At 44.2% G+C, this 20,000-nt stretch overlaps 1 protein-coding gene across 12 annotated transcripts in view; it reads right to left on the bottom strand.

Annotated features, from left to right (window-relative positions):
* LOC143024996 (transmembrane and coiled-coil domains protein 2-like) overlaps positions 1 to 20,000 on the bottom strand; it is a 749,123-nt gene that overhangs the window by 415,261 nt on the left and 313,862 nt on the right. For all 12 annotated transcript variants that reach the window (XM_076184578.1, XM_076184576.1, XM_076184581.1 and 9 more), the window contains one exon: positions 5,847 to 6,063. In XM_076184578.1, coding sequence (XP_076040693.1) covers positions 5,847 to 5,994 — 148 coding nt within the window. In that variant the 5' untranslated portion in view covers positions 5,995 to 6,063. The remainder of the gene's footprint in view (positions 1 to 5,846; positions 6,064 to 20,000) is intronic.

The following is a 20,000-nucleotide window of genomic DNA, read 5'->3' as shown; positions in this document are numbered from 1 at the left end:
ATGGGCTTGTTCAATATTTGTTCAACAGGAAGTACGCGGGTGTAAAGTGGAGCCGAGATGTGTGTCAACACATTAACTGAGGCTTGCGCTCACGGGAAGGGAAAAGGGAATTCTGTCAACGAGCAAACATGAACCAAAGTGAAATACGGTCTTCATGTGCGACTGCACATTGGGGTTGTTTGTACACCGCATGTGTAGTATATATATATATATATATATATATATATATATATATATATATATATATATATATATATATATATATATATATATATACACACAGCAGTGCAGCAAGACACTGTACATCCACAGCAAGGCCGCTTCACTTCATCGGCGTTCTCCCCTCTACGTCCCCTCATGCGGAAAATAAAGAAGACGGGGAGAAATCCCTTCGGGCTGCGTCAAAGTACCATCCATACATTGCCATTCACCCCTATCCCCTGCCTTCTCCCTACTTTGTTCAACAGTCATTCACCTCAAGCTCAAAGCCCCTTTCACCCTATCCATCCATCTTAACCTCAAGTTCACTCCCTCCACCTCTGCCTTCCACATCTCTTTTACCAATCTTTCATCACTCATTCTTTCCATAAGTCCAAACCATCCTAATACTCATTCATCAACCCTATCTCCCAGCTCCCTTTCCATCCCTGTTCTCCTCCTCACCTCCTCATTTCTCACTCTATCCAACCTTGTCACTCCTATCATACTTCTTAGCCAATTCATTTCAAACACATCTAAACTTCTTTCTGTCTCTCTCAAACTCCACGTCTCTGCCCCATACAGTTTCGTCGGCATAATCAGTCTTTGCATCCATTCCCAGACGTCTATCTTTCATGACACTCTTTAATCCCCCAAGGTGCTCACTTGCTTCTCTCATTCTACAATTTACCTCCACTTCCACTGCTCCATTCCCTGCCACATGCCGTTGCCGCCTATCGTAAGGCCATGGGCCTCCGGTAAGAAGAAATCAGAAGGAAGAGACTCCGAGAGAGAGAAAGCGTACTTGTTGACTCGGTGGGTTCCGTGCTGAAAAAAAGAAGAAGAAAAAAAAAAAAAAAAAAATCCCCCGAGGATGATGGCTCCTGACACACCGCCCTTCATCCCTGAGGACCTGAACCGGTGAAAAGAGGAAGAAATGAGAATTCTAATTCCATTCCTAATTAGAAAATCTTTCTCACCCTCTCTCTCTCTCTCTCTTGGGCCCTTAGGATATGACACTATCCTCCCATTCTTCGAGTTTACGAAGAAAAAAATATCATGATATAATTTTGTGTTGTCAGAGTGGCCCACCTATGACTCCCTCTCCCTCTCTCCCACCCTCTCCTCCACCTTCCCTCTCGTCCCTTGCGTTTCGGGTGGAACTTTACCCGGTCATTCTGCCTGACGCCAGGCGATTTTATTCAACTCCGGTTGGCATTGTTACCAGGGTTAGACTTTACTTCCGTACTAGGTGGTACATTTCCTCTCGCCTGGACTGCCGTCAGGCGATTTTATTCACGTCAATGGGATGTTAGGTTACATATACCCTCTCGACGGATTCATTCCAAATTCACAAAACGTAAAGAGAAAGGAGCAAGAAGAGAAGGAACCAAAAAAGAAAAAGAAGACAATGAAGAGGAAGGAGGAAAAGGAGGAAGAGGAGGAAGAAGATGGGAAGGTACAGGAGGAGATAAATGAGGAAAAGGGAGGAGGTACAAGAAAAGGTAGAGAAGGAGGATGACAAAACTAAGAAAACGAAGAAGAAATCGAAAAAGAAGACGAAGAGGAAGAAGATGAAGAATGAGAAGTCGAACAAGAAGACGAAGAAGACAAAGAAAAAGAAGAAGACGACAATGACAAAGAAGAAGCCGAAGGCGGAGAAGAGGACGGAGAAGAAGACGAAGAAGATGACAAAGACAAGGAAGACGAAGGAGAAGAAGAAGACAAAGAAGAGAATGATTTAATTCATCATTAGACATCAACTTGAGAGGGGTGGGGTGGGGAGGAGAACCAACGTCGGGTGGTACAGCTGCCATGCGATGAACCTTCAAAGCAAAACACCAAACCTCCTGAAGTCGGGGGTAACGGTAATACTTCAGATAGGTCATCCTTCAGACAAAGACATTTTCGAGCATCTTACCGAGACGGAAAAGTCAAGAGGGCAACCCGCACCAGCGAGAAAGAGAAAGCAGATTTCTTTCCTGCAGGGTCCTTTCCTCTCCTTCCCGCCCCATCCCCCCGCTGCACTTTGGGTGACGTCATATTCTCCCCACCCCCCGCTCTCCCCAAAGGGATGTTTAGATCTTGTGGTTGTTGTTGTCCTTACATCCTACGGACCATGGTGATGCCTCTTGTCATAATGCTCAAGGTTAGGTTAGGTTGCTGCAACGACGCTGGGAAGAGACCTATTGAGAAAGTACACACACACACACACACGCATACACACACACACACACACACACACACACACACACATATATATATATATATATATATATATATATATATATATATATATATATATATATATATATGAACGAGAGAGTGATAGGTGGGGAAGGGTAAACGAAGATGGGCTAAGAATACGTTTATTGTCCTTACGTTGCGGTCTCTGACCTTCTTCGGAGGACTCGTTACAATACATCATGTTCACAAAATTTATACCTGTAGTGGGAGGAACTCGTTAAGCTTCGAGTGTCAGGTTTTTTTCCAGAGCGTTAATTATTGGAAGACTAGATGCTTTAGAAAGGCATATAAATCCTTCTCTATCGTTGTTGTTTATTTGGATGTTTATATGTGTAGCTTCCACTACTGTCTTTCTCATTTTCTTTTGCACAAGGGATTACAAAAGAAAATGAGAAAGACAGTGGAAGCTACCCATATAAAGCAAACAACAATGATAGAAAAGGTTTAAATGCCTTTCCAAAGCAGCTAGTCTCTTAATAATTAACGCTCTGGAAAAAAACAAAACAAACTGAGATTCGGAGCTTGACAAGTTCCTCCCACTACATGTATAAATTTTGTGAACATGATGTATTGTAGCGAGTCTTCCGAAGAAGGTCATAGAGACCGCAACGTAAGGACAGTAAACGTATTCTTAGCCCATCTTCGTCTATTCTTCCCCACCTCTCACTCTCTCATTTGTCTCACACAATTTCTAACCGTTGGCGGTTACATTGGGGTGCGTGGATCCATCGACAGATGGGCAACGGATTCATTGGTGGGTTGCCGCCTAGTGATTTTGTTCATGTTATGGATGCACCTTGTGAAACACACGGATCAAGATTATCGTTTCAATCAATCTCTCAATCTATCAATCAATCAGACATTCCCATTGACTTGAGTTTTTTATGAATCATTTTTGAATGCTTTGCTCTCAACTGCACTTTTCCCAACATCCACATTAAATTTGTCATTCACATATTTCTATTATTCTATGATAACGTTCCAGACGAAAATTAAACAAATAGATAAAAAAAATTGACCCACAATGCCAAGAATATATCTGGTAAAATGCACGTAGATAGACAGATTGAATGAAGGTTTGAAATAGTGTCGCCATAACGTTCTCTCTTAGATAGAGGGCATAAAAGAAAACGAAGCGTAAAGGCATGACTTTAATATATATTTCCTTGCCTTTCGTATGAACTAATATAAATTTTTCTTTGTGTTAGTTAAAATTGACGGTGAACAGATCCATCTACTAATTATTCATATTGTTTAATTAATTAAGTAATTTATATAATGTATGAATTACTAAATATATTGAATATTTATCATGAGAGGCAACAGATAAATTTGACATTATTATTACATGTTGAAGGGCAAGACAAAAACTCATATAATAAAAAGATAATAAAAATTGTAAATAAATCAATCCCGAAATTCATTGTCACTTTTATGATAAATGTAGAATTCCAAAATAGGTGATCATTAATATGTTGTTATCAAGGTAACAAACAAACGTATATGAAAGTGTAAAATATTGACCAAATATGTCACAGGAAATATCAAGTGAATATGAAGCCTTGATTCCTGGGACGATTATAATGAGCGGAACATTGTGGTGTTAGCAATGAAAGCTTCGCCCTTTACGTGGCGTTTTCTCTGACTTTCACGAGTTTTCAATATTCTTCGTTTCTACAGTTTCGTTCAGAACATGATGTGTAAGAAAACGGAAGTCTGTATCCAACTGTCGAGTTTAATGTGTATAATCGAAATTTGTGCACAAACTTACACACGTACACATAAGTCAGACAAGTACAAACACACAAAGCCCCCTAAGTAGTAAACATACACACACGCACACCATTGTCTTGGATCACGTGTTGGACTCGTGATCGACAGTTATTTCCCTCCCGGAAGAGAGCTCAGAGCTCATATATGACCAATTCATGGGTAATACTGTGACCTTACACGCCACACATACCCAACTCCCCGCCCACGAGAGTTGGAGTAACGAATCACAGCACAGCGATACTGAAAATATTTCAGCCCTGGGCGGGATTCGAACCCGGACCGCCGTAGTGGCGGCCGGGAACTCTACCAACTGCGCCATCGAGTCGTGTGTGTGTGTGTGTGTGTGTGTGTGTGTGTGTGTGTGTGTGTGTGTGTGTGTGTGTGTGTGTGAAAGGTCACGGCATTACCCATAGATCGGGCATATACGAGCTCTGAGCTCTCATTTGGGAGAGTAATAGCTGTCAATCACGAGTCCAACACGTGATATAAGATAGTGGTGAATCACACACACAGAGCATTTTTGCAATTCTAACACTTCTTGTGATGTGGTTTACGTCAGACACTCCCCCCTATCGGGAGGCTAGAACGATGCCCCTTACAGAGAACCTTATAGCGTGGAATTTACTGAACCATGCCCTCGGTTCAACTTCGCCGGTGGCAGGGTTCGAACGACACCCTAACCCGCTCAGCCAGCGGGCTTCCTACTTCTTACAGCAGGAAATTCCTGCAAGACACAACACAGGACCCAAGACGGGGTCAAGGTCCTCCACCAGGAGGAGGGAGAGGAAGAGGAGGAAGAGGAGGAGGAGGGGGAGTAGGGGGAAGAGGAGAAAGAGGAAGAGGAGGGAGGGGAAGGGGTGGAGGATAAGAAAGAGGAAGAGGAAGAGGAGGTGGAGGAGGAGGTTAAGGAGGAAGAGGAGGAAGAGGAGCACGTGGATGGGGGAAGGGAAGGAAAAGGAGAAGGAATGAGAGGAAGAGGAGGAGGAAGAGTAGGAGGACGGGGGTGGAAGAAGGGGAGAATAAGGAAGAGGAGGAAGAGGACTAGGAGGAGGAGAAGAAAAAGAGGGGAAAGTTGAGGAAGGAGGAAAAGGAGGAGGATAAGGAAGAGGAGGAGAAGGAGGAAGGAGGAAAAAGAGGAAGAGGAGGAGGTGAAGGAAGAGGAAGAAGAGGAGAAAATGGATGAAGGAGAAAAAGGAGGATAAGGAAGAGGAGGAAAAAGTGGAGAAAGTAAAAAAAGGAAGAGGAGGATAAGGGAGAGAAGAAGGTGGAGAAGGAGGAGGAGGAGAAAGTGGAGGAAGGAAGAAAAGGAGGAGGAGGAGGAGGAGGAAGAGGAGAAAATGGAGGAAGGAGGAAAAGAAGGAGGATAAGGAAGGGAAGGAGAAAGTGGAGGAAGGAGGAAAAGGAGAAGGAGGAGGATAGGGAAGAGGAGGAGAAAGTGGAGGAAGGAGGAAAAGGAGGAGGAAGCTAAAAGAAAGGACCTTACCTAAGGAGTGATCACGGAGAAGGAGGATAAGGAAGAGGAGGAGAGAGAGGAGGAGGAGAAAGCGGAGGATGGGGGGGAGGAGGAGGAGGAGGAGGAGGAGGAGGAGGAGGAGGAGGAGGAGGAGGAGGAGGAAGGATGACCTTACCTAAGGAGTGATCACGGGCGTGATGCGCCGAGTCGGATGAGGCGTCTCGACTTCGCGATCGGGCGTGACCTCGGGCCAACACGTGGTCGGGACGAGAGGTGGGCGTGCTCGAGTGGTCCAGGTGGGCGTGCGCGTGGGCGTAGTCCATGACTGACGACGCCCACGGGAGGCGCCTGTCAAGTGCTAGTTACTCCACCCATCCCCGCCTTGTGGCACCCTGAGGAAGGACAAGAGAAAAAATCAATCAATTAAGAGAACATAAGAATTAACATAAACACACGCACACAAAATAGTACTACCCTTCTCTCTCTCAATTATATATATATATATATATATATATATATATATATATATATATATATATATATATATATATATATATAACATTTTTAGAAGCTCTGTCATGGGATTCGAACCCTAACCCGTGCGTCCATAATCACGAAATCAATACGCTAGCAACCGAGCTACGTGTGATGGTTCAAAAGGACTGTACAAGTCTCCGACCACGCTTCACGTAACATCAGAAGATCTAATTTCATTTTCATCCAATCCCCGTATTAGGCGAGCCCTCCGACAAGTTGTGTATAGACACACACGCCAAAAGCTTTTTCCACCTTACAAGGGAGGTAACTATGTTAGAGGCACGTACCTATTCCCACCCAATCCATGGCGTTCAAACATGTTCAATATCTATTGACAATAACCAAAACATCCATGACTGTTATTAGTAACCATATCCATCTGGTACTTCCAAAATCACCCGAAAAATCTCTTGAAGCTTTTTCTTCCAAAATATTTTTTATCAACATATAAACGTCAACAGTGTTGGGATTCAATATTGACCAAAGTTATTCTATAAGAGAACTTAGCCAAGAGAATATATAGGAGAAAAATGATAGATGCTGTCAAGAGAAATAAGCTTAGATGGCCTGTTCGGTCTGCACGCACGGAGAAGAACAAGACAACAAGAAAGGTTATGAAAGCACTTGGGCAAAGCACAAAGCCAATGCGAAGATCTCGAATGAGGAGATATGGAAGAGCAATATCGACGGTAAAGAAAATTGTGCTGTGTCTTGTGGCACTGCTTCCGACCCAGGGCAGTGGACAAGATGCAGGGATGACCCGTCATCCCCGAGGTGCAAAGATAAGAGGGAGGGAAGAGGGTAGAGGGGAGTGGAGTATGTAGGGGATGGAATGGGTGGGAGTGGTTTCTATGTCTTTGTTTTTTGGCTACCTCCCTTGTAAGGGGGGAAAAAGCCTTTGGCATATGCATGTAAAGAAAAATGTACTTGGATCTTGTCTTTATTTTTTTACCTTAATGATGAGGACGAATACAATCTTGGCCTACTTTGGTGATACGAAGAGTAATAGATGGAAAAAAATTAGGAACATAAATTCAATCAAACAGAAATAAATTCACACCTTCAATCAATAAATCAACGACATGACGTCACGGCACGACTCATTCCCGCATCATAGCAAATAAAATTATTCTAAACGTCGACTATAGTAAACAGTAACAGCCAATAAACTTCTGTTTGCACTGAATCAACAACACCCTAAATTACGTAAATTAAAAACAAACATTTACTAATGTCACCCCCCTACCTCCATTCTCTCTGGACGCTTATCAACGTTTTCTATGAATGTCCACGTGAGTCCACGCTGTACAAACTCGATACTTCATTTTTGTAAATAAAACATACAGTTTCTCTGTATGAACACATTTACATAACACATGTGGAAATGATTTACGAAATATAATCATAGCATCAAAGGAATATAAAAAGAAACACACAATGATACTGAGTAACTAAGAACAAAACAAATCCAACAGCCACGGTTTCCAGGCTGGTTACCATGACAACCCATTGATGTGCATCCTCCACCTCCTTCCCGCAACCTCTCCCACTCCCTCCCTCGATCTATCCTATCTAATGACTTTAGCTTTTTGATACAAACTTGTGCCTCATTAAGAAGACACTCTTGCACGAGAAAAAATACATACGGACTCGTTATTAATCTAAAATGCTGTCCAATCAGAAAAATATATGTATAAGCGAGTTTAGGCCTAAATGCAGCATTGATGAACTTCCGTGTGCATGCACGTACGTACACACACACACACACACACACACACACACACACACGCACGCACGCACGCACAGATACAGGTGTGAGATCTACGTTATAGTGTTATCCCCTCATATAAAATAAAATAAAATAAAATTACATTAATAAAAAAGGATAAAAATAAAAATGCCTCCCAGCTAAATTAAAATACATATGAAGACGGACAAAGCAAGCTTAAGCTGAATAATAATAATGAAATATATGCCTTGATGAGTTAGGGTTGGTTGATTTTTTTTTTTCAACTAAAAATAGCATAAAAACATGTTAAGGAGACTGTATCCAACTAGACAAAATCATCGATATGAACTATAAAACACACGAAGAAACAAGTGCGCACACGCACGCACACACACACACACACACACACACACACACACACACACACACACACACGGACACACACAATGAGCATAGGTCTCCTCCTGTACATAACTAGATAAACACGCTTGCGCGAACGCGCGCGCACACACACACACACACACACACACAATGAGTGTAGCTCCCTTCCTGTCTATACACTACAAAACATACGCACAAATACACAAACACACTCGCACACACACACACACACACACACATACACACACATAATAAGCGTAGCTCCCTTTCTGTCTATACACTACAAAAAACACATACACACACACACTCACAAATAATAAGCGTAGCTTCCTTTCTATCTATACACTACAAAAAAAACATATATACACACAAAAATAAAACACAAACACATGCACGCACGCACACATACACAAAACAAGCAAACACCCACGCACTCTCGATCCTCTAATCGGAACCGTGTGAGCGGGTCTGGAAAATGCCGAGTTCCGATGACTGGAATAACTGGTGCAGTGACTGGCTCAGTGTTTATACTGGAATAGGGGTCTTCTCTTCTGGACCAAGATCCGTGAGAGCCAGAGCAGAAAGCGGAAGAGTCCAGAGTATTGTCAGGCCGAGTGAAGGAGAATATATATATATATATATATATATATACATACATATATATATATATATATATATATATATATATATATATATATATATATATGCCTAAATAACCACTAGGAAAAGTAAACTAACGAAGCAGAGCGCTTTCGTATAATTACCTATTCAGTGCTCTGCTTCGTTAGTCTACTTTTCCTAGTGGTTACTTACGCACTTGTGAACACACGTTCCTAGTGTTTATATTCATATACATATATATATATAATGAATAAATTACACACGCGCGCACACACGCATCCTTCAATTTTTTTATAATCCCATTTGATTCACTATATATATATATATATATATATATATATATATATATATATATATATATATATATAATTTTTTTTTTTTTTTTTTTTTTTTTTTTTTTTTTTTTCTAAAGACAGGCTGTTATATGTAGGTTTGGGCTCAACCGTTCTACTGAAATAGACAGGTTTTGATCCGGACCACTGTAGACCGGCTCTTTCCCCACTCAACTCCATGAAGTCGTCTATTCCTAGCCAGAAAAAAATCTGTGAGACACGTAACCGTGTTGAAAGATTTCATCAACGTGGATATCTTAATCATATAGATGCTCAAATCCAACTACCAATTTCACGGCGTCAACTCCAGAAGTAGAGACAAATACAGAAATATGCATACATACACATAACACATGTTGATATTAACATTTATGGTGAGCTCCCGTTACATTCCCTCTCTCTGACACACACACACACTCACAAACACACATACACAGACAGTCTATTTGAGAAAAAGAATTATAAACGTAAATACACTCCCGAGGGGAATCACGCAAGAATGCGCACGAGTGGACCAAATAGAGCGAAACATGACGCACTGGGCCCGTAGACTTTCACAGAACGTTTCCCCTCCCAGATTGGATGTGAATTGATTTATTACCAAAACGGGGGCTCTCAGACTCCCCAAGGTGCGCAGAAGCTCTCAAGACGAGCCATAGGCCAATAAATAGAAGCAGTTCCTGGTTGCTAAGCGATTTTATTCAGTATTGGAATGATCTTCAAGATGTAGGAAACAGCATGCAAGAGTGTGGATCTGAGGAAATGGGTTGGGAATTGCTGGATTACATCGTGTAATCACATAACCAATTAACTAATCAACCCATTACGCCAAGTCTCTCTTGCAGGATAACCAACGGCCCCCAGGTAACCGGCTACGGCCACTTGAGGGGCCCATAGGTCACTTGAAGAAATATTGTATCTAAGACTATCTAATATTCAAGGAGATATGAATTCTTGAGGAGAATGTAGAACAGCGTAGGACCAGGTGTTCAAAGTCCTGACGCATTTATAAACACTTCGACAAAAATGACGATACAAGTAAAAACTGCTACAAATCAAAACAAAGAAAGGAAGTATTAACAATATTAAACATTATGTAAAATATTATTACCAACAGAGTGGTTAATAAATGGAATATTTAGTAACCACGAAATGAGCACTTAAACAAATGGTTGTCTTGAGAGATATAACTTTGGATAGGGATAACAGGTGGTATGGGACATGGAACTGCCTAGCGTAGGTCTTTTGGTCTCTTGGAGTCTCCTACATTCTTATGGTCTTAAGACAATATTAAAAACGAGGAACACCTGAGGGCCATGAGGGTGATTACACTTCCGTGTCGCGTTCCAAATGTCAATTTCTTCTCGCACTTTCGTCCCTCAAACGGTTTACAACTCCTCAAAAACCTCCTCAAACAAGTAATTCCTTTCCTGCCTGCCATTAACAAGCACCAAGCGTCGCCTTGCGTGATTTACATCTTATGTTTAAGTGTCACCTGAACGTAGTTGAAAGACTAGAGTTCAACGAAAGGATTTGGGAATCATGTTTTCTGTGACGTGATCACCAGTTTCCTATGAAGTTAAATTTAATCATTTATTTACTTGTCCATTTATTTATCTATTCTTAGTTATTTCAAAACCTTCTACACCCAGTGGACTTTGATTTGCAACACTTCTTAATGTTATAAACACGCTCAGCAGTGAACATTAAACTTATATTCATGAAGAGGGATTTCATATATATATATACATATATATATATACATATATATATACAGCATATTATATACATATATATATATACATAGCATATATATATACATATATATATATATATATTTTTATATATATTAACCACAATGCACTTCAATTCTAAGCCATCAAGACCGACATGCAGAAATTGAAATGTGATATTGCCAAGGACTCGAACCCCAGCATCCTCATGGCAAGTGCGGTACTGACTTACCAACTAGGCTATCAAGAGATATAAATTGCGCTCAATTTATATCTCTCTTGATAGCCTAGTTCGTAGGATGCTGGGGTTCCAGTCCTTGGCAGTACCACATTTCAATTTCTGCATGCCGGCCTTGATGGCTTAGAATTAAAGTGCATTGCGGTTAAAATGTATCTCTGATCACTGGGACCAATTCAGTGTTGTACAAATATATATATATATATAACTTTACCGTTCGATTAATGCTTATGATGTGGAATGTATTTCATACCAACACAGCTGGTACCACCATCCTCAGATGCTCCACCCCGATCACCAACACAGCCATTACTTCATCTCCGCGACCAAGAGCTCTTTAATTCTTTAGTCGGTCGCGTTATTTCAGGTTCCTTGTCCTTTCTGCACAACGCCTACACACAATTCCTCCTGATGCAGATTTGTGAAGGCTCCTCCCTGCAGTTTATCGAGGTTTCATTTTCAGTGAGACATCTTTCAGCAGTGTCTTTAAAAGCGGGTTCACACGGGCTAACGGTTCGTCGAACGCGGTTCGACAGACACATGTTTAAAGTGATGTGTGAACGGGGTATTTGGTTGTCGAACACGTTGGTTAAACCCCAAATACCACCGTTCACACGTTCACCCATCACTTTAAACACGTGTAAACCCCCTCTAACACTTGTGCCACTGTTGGAATTACTTTTTCAGTGAGACACTGTTTGCAGTGTCTCAAAGTCACTGAAGCACTTAATCCACTGTTGGAAGGTCTCTTACTCAGTGAGACACTATCAGCAGTGTCCCCAAGTCACTATAGCACTTAAGCCACTATCCTTCCTGAGTACTATACTTTAGTCTTTGTCTCAAAATCATCAGAGAAACTATAGTAAATGCGCCACTATAGCATGGAACCCTTCTCAACGAGAAACATTTTATTTTCTCAAATATATGCCATTATTGTATAGGCTCTCCTGGTCCTCGGTGAAACGGTGCAAGTGGTATTTTTTCTTGCACTGTTGACAAATCTTAGGCAAGACGATGCAGCTTATGTTTTGCTGTTTGCCACCAAACTATACATTTTATCTATTTGTCTATTTGGTTAATTTTTTTTTTTTTTTTTTGGGGGGGAGGGTTATAAACTGAAGCCTTACGTTCCCTCTGGCCGGCCCTCTTCTACCAGATACAATTGTTTCCTCATCGTCAAAACTAAATCATAAAAGTTCACCAGCGTGTTGACAGATCGCGGTACACGTTGAGGTCGAGTTTCGGTGAGGGCCAAGGCGGCTTCGAGGGAGAATGAGGGAGAGAGAGGGAGCAAAGAGGGAAGAAAGAGGGAGGATAGGAGGAGGAAAGAGGGAGGAGAGTGGATGGGCAGGAGCGCGGATCAAGCAGATTTGGGCGCATGGGGAGGTGGAGGAGGAGTGAGAGGCGGAGGTGGAAGGGGAGGTGGAGAGGGATGTGGATAGGGATGGGAAGGGGAAGGAGAGGGGAAGGGGAAGTGGAGAGGGATGTGGGTAGGGATGGGGAGGGGAAGGGAAGGGGAAGTGGAGAAGGATGTGGATAGGGAAGAGGGAGGTGGAAGAGGGAGATGGAAGAGGGAGGTGGAAGAGGAAGGTGGAAGAGGGAGGTGGAAGGGGACCAGGAGGCCAAGGATCCATTGGCCAAGGAGTCCCCAAGTTTTGCAAGAGCCCCCGGTGTCAAGCCACCGAGCGGTAAATGTCATTTATGGCACGGAAATAGAAGATTGGTGGGGGGGGAGAGGGGAGTAGGGGGAGAGAGAAGGGTGGGGAAGGGGGAGAGGGAAGGTTGGAGAAGGGGGAGAGGGAAGGTTGGGGAAGAGAGGAGAGTAGGGGGAGAGAGAAGGGTGAGGAGGGGAGAGGGAAGGGTGGGGGAAGGGGGAGAGGGAAGGGTGGGGAAAGGAGAAAGGAAAGGTTGGGGAGGGGGGAGAGTGAGGGATGGGTAGGGGAGACGGGGAGAGGGAAGGATGGGGGAGAGGGAGAGATGGGGGAGAGTGAGGGGGTGGGGAGGATATATCAGAGGGAGAGGAGGAGGAGGGAAGTAGGAGTGGTGGAAGTGGAGGAGGGGGAGAAGGGGAAGAGGGGGTGAGGGTAGAGGGAGGAGGGGGAACGGGGAGGATGAGGCCTGGGGAAGAGGGGGTGGAGGAGGGGGAGGTGAGGAAGGGGTGTTGGGGGACGTGGGAGAGGTGAAGATGAGGACAGGGAGAAAGGGGAGGCAGGGGGAGGGGAGAGGGAGGAGTGAGAGGGGAGAGGGTGAGAAGAGAGGGAGATGGGGATGGGGGAAGGGAGGAGGAGGAGGAGGAGGAGGAGGAGGAGGAGGAGGAGGGTGAGGGGAGAGGGTGAGAGGAGAGGGAGGAGTGGAATGGGGGACAGTGAGGAGAAGGAGGGTGAGAGGGAGATGGAAGGAGAGAGGATAAGGGAGAGGGGGAAGGGGAGAGGAGGAGGGTGAGAGAGTAGAGAGGAGAGGGTGGGGGAGAGGAGGAGGGGGAGAGTGAGGAGGGAGAGGGTGGGGGAGAGGAGGAGGGGGAGAGGAGGAGGGTGAGAATGAGGAGGAAGAGGGTGAGAGGAAAGTGTGGAGAGGACGGGGGGGGGCAAGTGAGGAGGAGGAGGGTGAGAAGGAGATGGAAGGGGAGAGGGTAGAGGGGAGATGGGAGGGGAGAGGATGAGGGAGAGGGCAGGGGCGAGGGAGAGGGTGGGCGAGAGGAGAGAAGGGGGGACTAAGTGCCAAAGCGAGAGGAGCGGACGTAGGTTAAGGGGATAAATCAGGATTTTTCTTTCATCTTTTTCTTATTTATTTTTTCCAAGACCGTGATGGATTCTTTCTATCAAGCCCGTGGCTCAATGTATAGATGTCAATGTGACAAACTCCTGGCAATTTCATTGAACAGCTGGCCGGGGGGAGGGGGGGTCGCGGTCTACAAGACACCATTCAACCCAGAGACCGCCTAATTCCAATGTAATTAAATCGCCTGGCAGCTGTCACAGCATCTAGACAGTGAGGTACGGCACTGTTCAAGAAGTTACTGGTTAACATTAAAAAATAATATATTTTTTTTTATTATGGTTCGAGAAACGTACTCTGAGCTGTCGAGGAAAGGAATCCTGTTTAAGACCCCTATCACACTGGGCTGTTCTTCCTCCGACCTCCAACTAATCGGCGGTACCGACCACCTCCAGCACTTCTATCGCCGTCAAATCACAATTAAGAAATACACAGAATGTCATTTGATATGCTGGGGGAAAACGGTTTTCGTCCAGGATATCAAATTCCTTCACGAAGGCTGCGGGGATGAAAATTTTGCTCCAACAGTTGGAGGAAAAATATCCCAGTGTGATAATGCCTTTGCAAGATGAGGACCAGAAATGCTCAGAATTTGGTGTCTCTCGTCAGGCGATTTCATTCGCTTTTCGCGCAATACAACAAAAGCTAAAAACGCTGCGATCGTGATAGGGGAATTGAGAGTTGGGCCGATAGATGGATGGCGGGAGGGGTTAGGAGGAGGAAGAGGAGGATGGAGGAGGAGGAAGGGGAGGAAGAAGAAGGGGGAGGAGGATGGTTGAGGAGGAAGGAGTGGAAGAAAACGAGTTGTTGGAAAAGGACATGATGGGAAGAAAGTACGGGGAGGAGGTGGAGGACGGAGGGAAGGAGAAAGGGAAGGAAGAGGAAGAAGAGGAAGAGGAAGAGGAGGAAGAGGAGAAAGAGGAGAGGAGGAGAGGGAGCAAGAAACGAGGCAAGTCACGGATCAAAAGGGCGCCAGGCATTGGGGGACCGGTAAAGCGACATAACAATACAAAGGAATGCGGGGGAACCGGGTTAGCAGGAAGAGGAGGAGGAGGAGGAGGAGGAGGAGGAGGAGGAGGAGGAGGAGGAGGAGGTAGCAGCAGCAGGCAGGGCAGGTAGGAAGCATACAAGGAAGTGAGGAGGGAAGGAGGGCGGACGGGTAGCCAAGGAGACGTATTTGCGGACAAAGAACGCCCGGAGGAGGAGGAGAAGGAGGAGGAAGAGGAGGAAGAAGAGGAGGCCAGGCTGTGTCAAGTCGAGGGAAGTTGTCACGACAACCGGACGATGAGTCTCTGCAAAACGATGGCACTCGGTGACACTTGTGCCCAAGAGTGGCCGTCTGTCTGTCTGTCTGTCTGTCTGTCTGTGCCTATGTGTCTGTCTGTGTTCAGGTCGAGAGAATATGCTCTAATGGGATTAAGGCATGGTTCGAAAGCTTTAAAAACTAGCTGGATAATACCTGAGGCTACGGATCCTATCAATATTAATCATAATTATTATTATCATCATTATTACCATTACTATATCATCATCACTATTATTACTAGTACCATAATCCGTATTACTACCATTATCACTATTTTTACTACCATTATTATTATTATCAATATTATCGTCATTATCATAATTATGATATCATCATCATCTTTTCATTATCATCATTATTATTATTGTTATTCACACATGGAAGACCTATAACTCAAAAGCAGCTGACGACCTAACTTAAGCAAACCACTTCATTAAACTCCTCGAGAACCACCAGACCCTCTTGAGACTTCCGAACCCTTCCTCCGCCCCAACACCATATGTTTCTATTCAGTTTGAGCCTGTGGGTGGCAAAGGCGTGAGAGATGCACAGTTCACTTAAATTCAGGAGACGCACGGGAGATGTAGATGCTGCGTCAGGGAATTGGGAGACGGTGCCAAGAGGAAGAGGGAAAAAAAATCTTAGCAGACTGCTCATATCAAGACTAGAAGATCTCCGTGATGTCTTCATCCTTTCAACAGACGATTTCATTCATCTGTTGAGGATATAATCACACGGTCGGGATCGACTCAAGACTGCTACGAGGAAGGGTTAAGACAGACAACTCCATCTATGGTTGTAATATACGGTGTTCGGGACATACGACAACCAGGATAGCCCCATTCGCTCTCTCACTCACGCGCGCGCGCACACACACACCCACACACACATACACCCACACACACCCACACACACACACACACACACACACACACCCACACACACACAGACACGTTTAGCTAGAATCTCAAACTACCCACACGCTTACTAGCCAGCCAGAAGGACGCGCTGATAGCACCGCATAAGGTTGGGGGACTGCGGTGAGCTGAAGGCTCCTCCTTCGCTCTCTACAACACGTGGGTTCTTTGTTGAAGAAAAGAATATACTGAGGTGGATGAAGGGGAGAAGGAGGAGAAGGAGGAGGAGGAGGAGGAGGAGGAGGAGGAGGAGGAGGAGGAGGAGGAGGAGAGGGAGGAGGAAGAGAAGGAAGAAAAAGGGGAAGAGACTGAGGAGAGGGAGAAAGGGGTGTAGAAGAGAAAAAGGGAGAAGGGATGACGTAGACGAGGAAAAAGGGGAGGAGGGAAGAAGGTGAGGGGAAGAAATAGGGAGAAGAGAAAAGAGGAGAGGAGAGAGGAAACGAGAGGAGAGTAGAGAGGAGAGGAAAGGAGCGAGAAGAGGGGAGGAGAAAGAAGAGAAGGAATGACAGGAGGAGAGAGGAGAGGGGAAGGGAGAAGAGTGGATAGAGTGAAAGAGGAAAAGAGTGGAAGAGGAAAAGGAGGACAAGGTGAAGGAGAAGGAGGAGGAAGAGGGAGAGGTGGAGAAGAAGGAGAGGTGAGGGAGGAGGGAAAGGTGGTGGAGGAAGAAGAGGTGGAGGAGGATGTGGAGTGTATTACGAAGATGAAGCGGCCGTGTTGTGGAGGAGGTGGGGGGTTGGGAGGTACGTCAAAGGCAACAGGAGGAGGAGGAAGAGGAGGAGGAATAGGAGGAGGAGGAGTAGGAGGAGGAGGAGGAGGAGGAGAAGGAGGAGGAAGGGAGGAGGAGGAAGAGGAGGCAAAGTTAAGAAGAAAACGGGGTCATCATCGTCATAATTTGTGTTGGTGAAGCTGATACTGACGATGAAATTGGCGTTGAAGAAAACGGTAAAGGAGCCTTGAAACAAAGGCGAAGGTGGATGAAACCCAGAGGGCTAATGGAGACGGGGAGGCAGATGATAATGGAGTTAGTTATGATGCTTATGAGGTGAGCGTTAAGATGAAAAGCCCGAAGAAAATGAAAATCGAGATGAATAAAAATGACAAAAATAAAGATCAGATAGACGAGAAAAACTAAAGATAGAAGAAGAATGAAGGAAAAAATTAACACAAAAAAGACGAAGAAGACGAAGAATGACAATAAGAAAAAAGATAATACACATACAAAAAGAAAAAAAATAGACAAAAAAAGACAAAAAGTAAAAAGGTAAAGACGAAGAAAAACAAAAGCAAACAGATGGAAAACATGCAAAAACAAAAGACGAACACGAAAAAAAGAACACGAAAATAGACGAAAAAAGACAAAAGATGGTAAAAAAAAAAAGACAGGAATAAGACAGAGATAAAGTGTCAGTTTCACAGAGAGAAGAAGAGAATGTTGAAGGGACGATCAGTCGTAAGTGAGATGGGCGTGTCGCCAATGACGATAAAAAGAAGTGATCTGGACTGACTCGAGGCGATGTGCTACACAACGAAAGAACGAAGGGCCAGGAGGGGGGGGAGGGTCAGGTGAAATGACTTGCAATCCTGAGCTTGAGAACGAAGGGCACAGGAACGACGGAAGGGTAAGGAGGAAGGAGAACGGAAGTGCTAAGGAGGAAGGAGAATGAAAGGGGGGAAAAAGGTAGAAGGGAAATGAAGGTAAAAGGGACAAAAGGAGAAAGAGAAGGACATCAAGGGTAAGGAAGGGAGAAATGGTGAGAGGGTCAATGACGAAAACCAGATGCTAGCAAGAGAGAGAGAGAGAGAGAGAGAGAGAGAGAGAGAGAGAGAGAGAGAGAGAGAGAGAGAGAGAGAGAGAGAGAGAGAGAGAGAGAGAGAGAGAGAGAGAGAGAGAGAGAGAGAGAGAGAGAAAGAGAGAGAGAGAGGAGAGAGATAGAGAAAGACAGCTGGTACGGCATTAAGTCAAGCAACCAGCAGTTGGCGGAGCTCTTGGGAAAACGGTTACATCATGCAGCTTCTAGAAAGCCGTCTATTGGACGCCTACGATTCCCGAGCAGTGGGGAGGAGCAGCTTACAGCTGCTGGATCGTTGCGAGAGGATGAGCAGTTGCGAGAGGAGCAGCTGCGAGAGGAACAGTTGCGAGAAGCTGCGGCAGATATGTAAGGAACATTGAGTGTCGCTAATTATTCTTTTCTGCCAGGAGTATATTGGTGGTTTTGCAGATTGTGATAGGATGATGGTGGTGATGGTGGTGGTAATTATGATGGTGATGGTGGGGATGATGGTTGTGATAGTGATGATGGTAGTTGTGGTGATGGTGGTGATGATGATGATGATGATGATGATGATGATGATGATGATGATGATGATGTTGATGACGATAATGATGATGAGTAGCTTACGCCAGGAGGCGCTGAGTAGTCGAAGCCGTCACCTTTGCCCTACTATGCACTTAGGGACTGTTGGGCCAGGGAACATTCACTGCTGGGAATCGGAGAGGAGTGCGGGATTCGAACCCAGCAACTAAGAGAGTGACTACGTGGACAGAGCAGGTCCATAGCCTAAGTGGTGGAGACCATTTGGTCCATGGTGGGCCAGTGGGTGGCCTTCACACACGGGTCACCACAGATGGACAAAGGTCCTTGCCAGATGGTGACGCAGATGGTCGAGGAGAGGACACAACAGGAAGAATGGAGCCTTCGGCCGAATTTTCACGGACGAGGATCAATCAAAACCAGATGCTGCCCCCATTCATCCTCCGCCCCATTTCGTGATTACTTTTTATGTGTGTGTGTGTGTGTGTATGTGTATATATATATATATATATATATATATATATATATATATATATAAATATATATATATGCAAAAGTGAACACCGGGAAAGAGAAACTAAACGAAGCAGAGCGCTTTCGTATATTACATCCAGTGCAAAGTACATTGAAAAGGATTACAAGATTACAACTATATTATATATATATATATATATCTATATATATATATATATATATATATATATATATGTATACATATATACACGAGTATGTATCCATAGAGGATTATGGGAAGTTATTTGGTAAGACGCTGATCCCGCTTGGGGACCGGCGTCTTACCAATAACCTGAAAAGAGAAACAAATGGGTGACGGATGGGTGACGGATGGGTGACGGATGGGCGTGGGACGGGTGCATATCTTAGTTTGCTACTTCCCTTATACATGAGAAGAAGCCTTTCGGTATATAGCGCCAAAGACATCAGTATCACCCCTCAGCTTCACTCATGCCTTCACACTTCACCGGAGAACTGCCGTCGATCACCGACGGACCGTCATAATCATATAGATATATTTCAAAGAGCGGTAATAAGACAAAATAAATGAATAAATAAAAGATGGTAAAGTGCTTGTTAAGGGCCGCTTTAGAGAGAAAAACAAAAACAAAAAACAAATTCGAAGTTGAGTGCCGATGTAGAAGTGTCTTGGAAAAAAAAGAGACACTGACAAAGACCTGAAGAAGTGATCGAAATTCGATCAAAGAAAGAAAATCCAAATCCAAAACAGACGGCTTGAAGAAGAAGGCGAGTTCCTGAGGCTCCCAGCAATACAGAAAGAGCGTAATGTTGACAGAACCTAAAATATTTCCTAAAATTCCATTTACTGCCAGAAATTTCTTAGTATTTCTTTTTTCTTCTAAATATTCTATAATCAAACTTGTGTGTTCACAAGTCACCCACAAAGTCGACCTTTCTCTTTTTATTTTTTTTAT

The sequence above is a fragment of the Oratosquilla oratoria genome, chromosome 4 (genome assembly GCF_046742065.1).
Source record: "Oratosquilla oratoria isolate Oo_2021 chromosome 4, ASM4674206v1, whole genome shotgun sequence".
NCBI lineage: Eukaryota > Metazoa > Arthropoda > Malacostraca > Stomatopoda > Squillidae > Oratosquilla > Oratosquilla oratoria.
Note: the sequence above shows the minus strand (reverse complement) of the source record. Positions and strands in the feature narration are given on the sequence as shown.